Here is a 9,607-nt window from a genome sequence, read left to right as displayed (position 1 = left end):
GTGAGCTCATGCAAAGGTGATCGGACTTTGAAAATTGGAGAAATTTCCAATTTTGTGATGAATTTTAAAAAAATTCTACAAAATGGGTGATTTTGGCAAGGGATTCCGTCTGGGGGTTTTCGTATTCGTGAAATGCGAGCAGTACTGAGCTCGCATTTCACGAATGCGAGGTTAGAATAGAGCTCGCATTCCGCAAATGCGAGCTCTAATTTAAATTTTTTTGCTTTTTTTTTGGGAGCTAGAGAATTTTTTCCAGAAAATAGTAAGAGCTAAATGCGAGCTCCTAAATGTTTTTTTAAAAAATTTTCAAATAGCTCGCATTTGATAAATTTGACCTCCAAAAATTGTATTTAACTTTTTGGTTAGATTTCGCATTTATAAGTATGACTTTCAGAAAATTAAATTCAAACTTGCTAGAAAAAAAATTTTAAATGAAATTTACGAGCTCCATAAAAAATATAAAATTAAATGTAAATGCTGTTTGTTTTGTAGAAGTTGCCTTTACTAAAATGCTGTCGGTAGTAAAATCTTATTTTAAAATATCTACTAAAATCTTATATTTCGGAGAAATGTTAGAGAAATTTTATTTAAAAATCTGTAATTAGCAGAGGAATAAATTTTTTTTATTTTAAAACTTGCACGTGCCTAAAGTCATCAAATATGTGCTCTAAAAAAAATCATATTCACAATAATCTTTTTAATATAATTTACTATACATGCATATTTCTTTTATAATAAAAAAAATTGGTAATTGTACGGTTGGAAATACGTTATTTTATTATAATACATTTAAATGGTGGAAAAAGTACACATGCATGGTTCTTTCTATTTCATAGATCAATGTAAAAATAGAATGAAATTGTTAACATGTAAGGTGTTGACTATTTTTTATGAATAAAATACTAACTTTTTTTCCTTTTTTTATCAAATAAATTTTTTTAATCAAATTCTAATTTTCCTTTGTTATTAATGAATCGTATTTATTTGTTGACACCGATGAATATTAGTTATAAGAATCTAATAGTTAATAGTCATTAATATCTGTTACAATTTCAACTGTAATTTTAGAAATTTCATAACGCAATGTTATTTTAAAAAATTATTTAAGTTATTTTTATGAAGTACGTGTTATTTGTTTGGTAGTTGAAAGGGAAAAGAAAAAAAATTAAATCAAAGATCTAGCGATTAAATCTTGCGTGTTTTACCTTTTACAATTATTGGCAGGATTACTATTTTGATTAAAAATATAAAGTGATAATCAAGACAAAGTTATTGTCATGCAAAAATCCTAAAACCCTAAGTGCTAAAGCCGTAAAACACTAAATCATAAATCTTAGAAACCAAATCCTTGTAAACCCTAAAACATTAAATCAAGGTTGTTGGGTTTATTAAAATCCATTAAAAAATATTTTTGCGGCACGATAGGATTACTATTTTAATTAAAAATCGAAAGTCCTAATCAAGGCACACTATAGTCAAACTAAAATCCTACAACCATAAACTCGAAAGTGCTATTCTCCTAAAACACTAATTCTTGATCTCTGAAACCCTAAAATCCTGAATCCTAAAAGCCTCAAACCCTGAGTGCTATCTCTAATGTAGTCAGTAGCAGAATCAAAGATATGATATTTTCGTTTGTCTACAATTCATTTGGTCTTCTCTTTTGTTGCAGAAGCATGTGCCACCGATTTCTGTCCCTCAAAATAGCTGGAAAAGTTGTGAGAAAAGTAAAGGAAAACGGCTGTGCCACTTGCTGAAGAGAGAGACAGATCCGAGTCTCGGATCCGAGGGTTGAATATAGATCCGAGCTCGGATCTTTAGGATCCGAGGACTTCCCATGATGGATCCGAGGTCGGATCTTCTGACCTCGGATACACTCCTCCAGAAGTACAGAAGAGGGATCGGATCTCTCTTTGCTCTCACGGATCCGAGCTCGGATCGGTTCCATTAAATTTCCAATTTTTTCGTTTCTTTCGTTTTTCCTTCATTTTTGCTCCTAATTTCTTATGTACTTTATCCTCTGGACAATCCTTACACTTCTTTCAACTCGTGCATGAATTTCATACATCGATATCCTTCACAATTTCACAAAATTAATGCATTAATCCACTCATTTAATCCACTCATTAATCAACTCACAATTTCACAAAATTGAACATTTCGGCCATTAACTTGAAATTTTGGAAAATATTTTTAAAAAATTTTGGAGAATACGCGGGCTAATCTAAAATAACCCTGGTAGTGCATCGATGATCAATTAGGTGAACCATTGCTGAAGTTATTTCTTGGCTAGACCTTTAATTATTATTACTTTGATTTTAGTGAATAGTCATTTAATTTTTAGTTGGCTATTTCATTTTTAGTTGAATTGTTTTAATTGTCATCTTTTATACAAAAACACCCCCTCGTGTTACTTTGGATTTCAAAAGAGACAAATATCCCCAGTCCCTGAGGATATGACCCTACTTGCCCTGTTTACAAATTAATAATTATTTGTGTAAAAGTCATTCCATCGGGTATATCGGTTAAGCAAACTCTTCGGGAGCAGGGTGAATCAAGTAACCCATTGTACACCTAGAGTCCCTGCTCCAGTAATTGGAATCGGGTTTTGATTACTTTAATTGGCAATTAGGTTTATTTTTATTATTGTACAGGCATTGACAACCTGTTAAACTCGTTCAAGTTCGATAGGACAAATAAACAAATCAAACTTAAACAAAAATTTGAAATCATTAAAATAATTAAATAAATTTAAATACTAGAGTGTTCGACTTGATAAAGCTCAATTGCATCCCTACGCACAATGAGCTACATGTTGGGTCTCGTTTTTGGGCTAAGTTATCTGCCCTGTAGTCTGTCTCTTGGGGTTAGCGAATGATTCCTCAAATTCTCTCCCTGCGACGGGCCTTGAAAAGAAATAAATACTCAAGATTGTGCTTGGAAAGTGACTTACAGGTCTGCCCGACAGAATAGCTCTGCAGAAAATTCTCGCATGGCTATTTTCACCTCCCAAAAAAATATTGATTTATTGAAAATGAAAAGAAAATGCCACAAAAGATTACAATCGTAAAAGAAGAAAAGATAAACATGTTGACTTCTTACATATGTCTAACAAAAATAGTCCAAAAAAATTATCCGCTACTCCTAATAATAAACCTCAATGAATCCTGCCTAGTACTAGAGTTATCTTATAGTCATTGAATCCTGCCTCAGAAAAGAGTTTTGCCCACTCTCTCTCATTTCTTTGTTTCCCCGTGACAAGCACCATCATCAGCATATCAAAGAAAAGTTGACTTTCAATTGCCTCATGATCATCAGCTCCCTTTTGCTGGTCATTCAGTACCATGTCTATGATTATCACCTTCCCTCCATTTTCCTTGCTAGGAATTGCTTCTTTGCATTTCCTAAGCATTTGTACACATTCCTCATCATTCCAATCGTGCAATATCCACTGTTTAAATTAACATTCATATCACAAAGAATTCAAATTAGTCAAGAATACCACATCAAAAAGACATGGTTGTAATGAATCAGCAGCATATATAGATGTGTTTAGAATCAATACTAAGCTGCCTTTTAACAACAAAAAGGTGAATATGGATCTGTTGCATCTTCTTGGAAAGGTGATCTTACCTTCATTGTAACATCATCTGCAGGAGGAATAGCTACAAACATACTTCCTCCAACAAAGGCTAAACTCTTGTTATTCGCTACCAAGCCGTCAACCACATGACGAAGATCGAGAACAATACATTTCAAGTCAGGAAAAGCATCAGCAATTTCCGTAGCCAAAGTTCCAGTTCCACCTGCAACATCCACCAAAGAATTCAACATTGAAAGAACATCCTTGCAATCCCTGATCAGAATACTGCCAACTAGCCTAGAATCGCTAGCCATTCCTTCATTAAAAAAATTATTAAGCCTCAGATCCTGGCCTGCAAGCTCCCACACTACCTTGCCGTGACAAGTCTTGAAGGGATTCACATCACTGTTGTTTTGCAACCACTGGCTAAGGTGGTACCATGGATCCATCAAGGTAGGATCAAGCATGGTGTCACGCTAAAAGGCTCATCTTTTAATAAAAGTTTAGAAGAAGTAGTGAGCATATAACCTTCCTCTTCATCGTGCTGGCTAACTTTTGCCTCGATGAAGAAGCCTGAGTGGATTAGAATCCTCATCAGACGATAGACAAAGGGGGCTTTTGCATTGCCAATTGGAAGAGCATCGGTGAGTTCATCGAGACTCATTGGCTTAACATGCTTGTGATTAATGTCTGGTATGCCGAGTTGAATTGCACATTTGAGGGAAATGGAGTTTATGAAGTTGAATATGTGATTCCATATGTGAGCTTGAGCTTGAAGTAGCTTATTAGCATCACCATTTCTACCCAAGTCCATCTTTTCGCTGTCGATTTTGTTTTCCTCTTTGGGTATAACAGGTAGGCATCCAATCTTATAGTTAAAGAGCGTATAAGGTCCATACGAATGGATAGGCATGATGATTAGTAACTGGGGCCATGAGTGGCTATAACAATTCAATTTAGTAAATAATGCGTACTCTTTTTGTTGACTAATATATTTGCAAGATCCAGAAAGGTGTATTTGTGGAGAATGGGTTGGGACGGTTGTCAGGTGCCACCGTCCCAAATGATGTATGGGAAAGATTTTCTCAACAAGGCAAATTTTGATAATGTGCAGCCAAAAGCAAGTCACATAACTTTGAAATTACAAACATATATGGATCTACACGAATATTAATTAGATACAATGCCATTGTTTCAAAATTGAATAAGTAATTTACATTGAGTTACATTTTGTTTAGAAAGTGTTGTACAACTTAGGCAAGTTAAGAACTGAAAATCTTTTAAACTTACATTTTGTTTATCCGTTCTTCCTTCAACTTACATTCAGCTGTAATGGCTGAATTTAAAGTGGAAGCGATGCATCTACTTCAACTTCAACAATGTTGGAAACAGTTATTGTCGTTAGCTACCTCAACTCCACACCATTTATACATAATGTGCTTGCTGTGTATTCCAGGCTGGGATTTGGACACATTCCAGTGTTGGATTGTGGTGGGGTTTAATACCAAATCAATGGATTAAATCCTTTATATAAAGGAGGCAAACGAACAATTTTATTACACTCAAAATATATTTAATAACAACACACAAAATATATTTATATTGGACACTAATAATTGAGCCTCACTCTTGAGAATAGTTGCTCTAATATATCAGTGCCTCACTCTTGAGATATCTGCTCAAACACTCACTCAACAATTGAACTCGTTCATTTCCTATCTTTCACTTGAGCTTTGGTGCCCTTCAACTGAGGAAATGGCATTTATTTATACTAGTAAGGATCCTACAAGCGGCTGTAATTTTTCTCTTCTCATTCAATGCCCAATTGCCAGAAAATCTGGTGAACTTCGCGAGTAAATCTGGTTCAAGATACAAGCACGAACCAAGTTGATCAGCCGCCCACGTTCAGCTTCAAGACTGGACTTTGGCAATTTGTCTATTGCCAATAAATGAGTAAAACAAACACTCCAAAGCCATAAAACTTATTCTGAACATCCTGACTAAAGATTCATCACTCTTTAGCACAAACAACATTTTCAAAAAGCATATTAATTAATTATGATAAACCTCAATGATAGATCTCAAGCCCAATACTGCAGTTATCTTATAGTCACTGAAGCCTGCCTCCGTGAAAAGTTTCGCCCAATCTTTCTCATTTCTTTGCCTTCCTTTGACTAGAACCATCGCTGCCATATCAAAGAACAGTTGGGTCTCAATCGCCTCATGATCATCATCCCCTTTCTGCTGGCTTTTGCAGAACATTTCAACAATTATCACTTTGCCTCCTTTTTCCTTGCTAGGAATTGCTTCTTTACATTTTTTTAGTATTTGTACACACTCATCATCGCTCCAATCAATCAATATCCACTGCTTGATTGCAAATTATATCACAATGAAAGAAAATTTTTGTTAGAAACATTACAACCCATTTAAAGCTTTTTGCGTCAAAAAGCAAAAACAAAACTATTCTCTTATAGTACCAAACACACGCAATCAATTTGACGTTTAAAACTTTGTTCTTTTTTTTCCCCTCTTCATGATGCAGTTCTTGGATTAAGCATAACCTCAATTTCTACTACTCAATCTTACTTTTGAAATTGACACTTCTTATAATTGGTGAATTTTAATCTTATGATCTCAGGCAATAAGGATAAAAATCTAAATAACACTACTATAAAAAAAATTTGTCAACTAGAAAACGTGCAACATCGATTTCATACCTTCATTAAAACAGCATCTGCAGGAGGAATGGCTTCAAACATGTTACCTCCAACATAGGCCAAGTTCTCACTACTCTCCAAGCCATCAACAACATGAGGAAGATCAAGCACAGTGCATTTCAGGCGAGGGAAAGCATCAGCAATTGCCTTAGCAAAGGTTCCAGTTCCACCTCCAACATCTACCAATGAATTCAAACCCTCAAAAACATGCTTACAATCTTTGGTCACCACGCTACTAACCAGCCGGGTATCACTAGCCACTGCTTCGTTAAAGAATTGATTAAGCCGCGGCTCATGGCTTGCAAGATCATAAAGTGAGCTGCCATGGCAAGTATAAAACGGGGTTTCATCACTATTCTGAAACCACTGGCTGAGATGGTGCCATGGATCAGTCAAGGTGGGATCGAGAATGGCTAGTAAAAACGGCGTCATGCTAAAAGGGTTACTCTTTAAAAGGAGTTCAGAAGCAGAAGTAAGCAGATAACCCTTTTGATTATCATTCTCATTTCCAGGAATCTTTGCTTCAATGAAGAAGCCTGAGTGGATCAAAATCTGCATGAGACGATAAACGAAAGGGGCTTTTGCATTCTTGATGGGAAGAGCATCAATCAATTGATCAAGGGTCATCGGCTGGCCATGTTTGTGAATAACGTCTGGAATGCCTAATTGAATTGCACATTTGACGGACATAGAATTTATGAAGTTGAATATATGGTTCCATATGTGAGCTTGTGCTTGAAAAAGCTCACCAGTATGATCAACAATATTTCTAGCCAAATCCATTTTTTTGTTTGAAATTCTAGGATTTTTTTTTCGCTTTTTGGTTGGGAATTACAAGTAGAACTCGCATTTTATAGGCCGGGTATGGGATTCACAGGAATAACGTTGCAATAGTTTCTTCTAATAATATGACAACAACCGGTTAGAAAAATGAATAAACAATGAAATCAACTCAGAAACAAGGATCCAAAGGCAATAAATGAACTCAATTATTAAGTGAATCTTTGAGCAGATATGTCGAGTGAAACTCTAATAAAATTAGAACATATATTCTCAAGATCTAGACTCAATTATTAGGCGTCTAGTATAAGTTAATTTTATGAGTATTGTCATTATATACACCTTCAATGGAATAAAACTATTTATTTGCCTCAATTATTAGAAGATTTAATCCATTAATTTGATACTAGAGTCCACCACAATTCAACAGTCTTTTCCTGACACACGTAATTTTGGATAGATTTCGTCCTAATTGTATGAATGGAGAAAGGAAAGTTTATACAAGTGTTAGACTAACCAAAATCCTCGCAAGAAAAAAATATAAAGTTGTAAAAAATTTGGATTTGGATATTTGAAGAATTTAAACTTTGGCCGATCATATTATTTTGAACGCCAGAATGGGCTGCTAAATTTGTTGTGGTGCAAATAGTCTGTCATTTCGACTTACATTGCACCATTTTGGCCTACAAAACCTACAACTGCTTGGCAATACTGTCAAATGCTTTCCTAGGCTTCCTCTATTATAGGAACATTGGGCTTCAAACATTTTAAAAAGGAATCACGCCACAGAATTAAAAATATACACATTTCTTTGGTGTAAAAAAAGATCTTTAATTATATTTTGTCACTTTTGGTTTTGTTTCCAACATTACTTGCATATGTCTTGATATTGGTGTGTGCAGATAACCCTTTTCATTTCATTATCAGGAAGCTAATTTGCTTTTATGAAGAAATCTGAATGGATAAAATCCACTTAAGACAATAGACTAAAAAAAAAAAAGGCTGCTGTTTTCTTGATTGGGATAGGAGTGAATTGGCAGGCCATGTTAATATCTGCCTACGAAGATAAATTACACATGTGAGGAAAAGAGAGTTTATGAAGTTGAATATATGGTTTCATTAGCATTTTTTTAAAATTTTTTTTTATCACTCTAGAATGGTTTCGATTGCAAGCGTAGAAGAAATTGGAATTTATAACGCAGGTCACGAGGCTAAAATAAATCACGTAGCAATAATTTCTGTGAATAAACTTAACAAAGTCAACAAACAACGCCCTATCAAGATGAGCTTATTGAGAAAAATATATATGTAAAAAAAATGAAAAACAAATAACACAATGAGATCAACTAAAAACGCATTAAATTTGACAAATTTCAATTAACCTTTGTCACAACCATCTGCAACCTACCTCAACTACATTTCAATGAGTTGCAACTCTTCCAAATTGGCTAGGCAACTTGTCCAAAGATTGATTGTTTCAACATCTTATTAGAGATTAAGAATTAAAAGTAGCATAAACAAAGCTTAATGCAATAATGGCCTAATATCCAGTTCCTCTCAGTTAGTCATAATTCATCAAATTACGCAAGTAAATCAATGTGATGCTACTTTAATTTAACATTGACTTAAGCAAGCAAATTTAACTTGTTACTGATCCAAATTTAACTTGATATCTGTAGCAACTCACTTGAAGAAGAGAATAGTACCACTCAACCAGCAGCACGACCACAATCAGCACCACCATTGCCAGACCGTCAAATAAACCAAACCAGAACAAGAGACAAATAAAGCACTACCAGTAGAATAGTAGATAATGGGGTTGGCTTGTGGAAGGCAGTAACAACGTTAACGAGGAGTAAAAGCCTACTATACCAAACAAGAATAGAATCCAAACTCCAAAGGTCCACCACTAGCACACATTCTAGACTACTCACAAGTCATATTCACCAATCAGTCCTCAGCAGGCAAGTCTCCAAAAGTTTTCTTTGTTTTTCTTCTTTTAGTCAAGAACCAAATACCAATCAAAGGTCTGGTGGGTCTTCATGATTTCTATTCAATCTTTATCACATAATTGAGAATCACCAATCCATACAAATCGGAACACTTGTATAATTTTTCAAATCAATAGTTTTGTAGATTAGAGGGATTGCATTTTTTGGGAATTTTCTTTACTATAACAACTTTTATGATGCGATGTATGTTAAATAAAAAGATGATTCAAAAATTACATACAACAAATATTTCAAAAGATTTTCTAAGAGAAAATTGTTCAAAATGTCCCTCACATCTCATCAAATAAAATTTTCCACCCGTCGCTTTTGAAATACTAAATTTATGTCCCTCACAAAATTAAATCGATAAAATTTGGTTGCAATTTAGATTTTTTTACCACGTTTTACCTTGAATCCAACACGTGTCCAATGCATGATCATTTTTTAGGGACAAAAATGTTATATCCCATTTATAATTAAATAAATGACTGGATCCATATTCATTTTTGTTCCTAAAAATAGGATTTGATCTA

General features: G+C 34.4%; 1 protein-coding gene and 1 pseudogene across 1 annotated transcript; both read right to left on the bottom strand.

Annotated features, from left to right (window-relative positions):
* Positions 1-3,157: 3,157 nt before the first annotated feature.
* On the bottom strand, positions 3,158-4,397 carry LOC140037980 (trans-resveratrol di-O-methyltransferase-like; annotated as a pseudogene).
* Positions 4,398-5,080: 683 nt separating this feature from the next.
* Positions 5,081-7,141, bottom strand: LOC140037733 (trans-resveratrol di-O-methyltransferase-like). The gene is made up of 2 exons (XM_072082735.1): positions 6,304-7,141; positions 5,081-5,950 (listed from the first exon to the last, which is right to left on the bottom strand). Exons 1-2 carry the CDS (start codon positions 7,084-7,086, stop codon positions 5,636-5,638), a joined length of 1,098 nt encoding a protein of 365 aa, XP_071938836.1. The 5' UTR covers positions 7,087-7,141; the 3' UTR covers positions 5,081-5,635.
* Between the last annotated feature and the right edge of the window lie 2,466 nt (positions 7,142-9,607).

The sequence above is a fragment of the Coffea arabica genome, chromosome 3c, assembly GCF_036785885.1.
Source record: "Coffea arabica cultivar ET-39 chromosome 3c, Coffea Arabica ET-39 HiFi, whole genome shotgun sequence".
In the NCBI taxonomy this organism is placed as follows: Eukaryota; Viridiplantae; Streptophyta; class Magnoliopsida; order Gentianales; family Rubiaceae; genus Coffea; species Coffea arabica.
This window is presented reverse-complemented; position numbering and strand designations above follow the sequence as displayed.

What these genes read in the sequence shown, in the direction of transcription:
- LOC140037733 (XM_072082735.1), bottom strand. Translation starts at nt 7,086, where the DNA reads ATGGATTTGGCTAGAAATATTGTTGATCATACTGGTGAGCTTTTTCAA. An exon ending in CAGATGCTGTTTTAATGAAG is followed by an intron (nt 5,951 to 6,303) that starts GTATGAAATCGA and finishes GCAATCAAGCAG; the next exon opens with TGGATATTGATTGATTGGAG.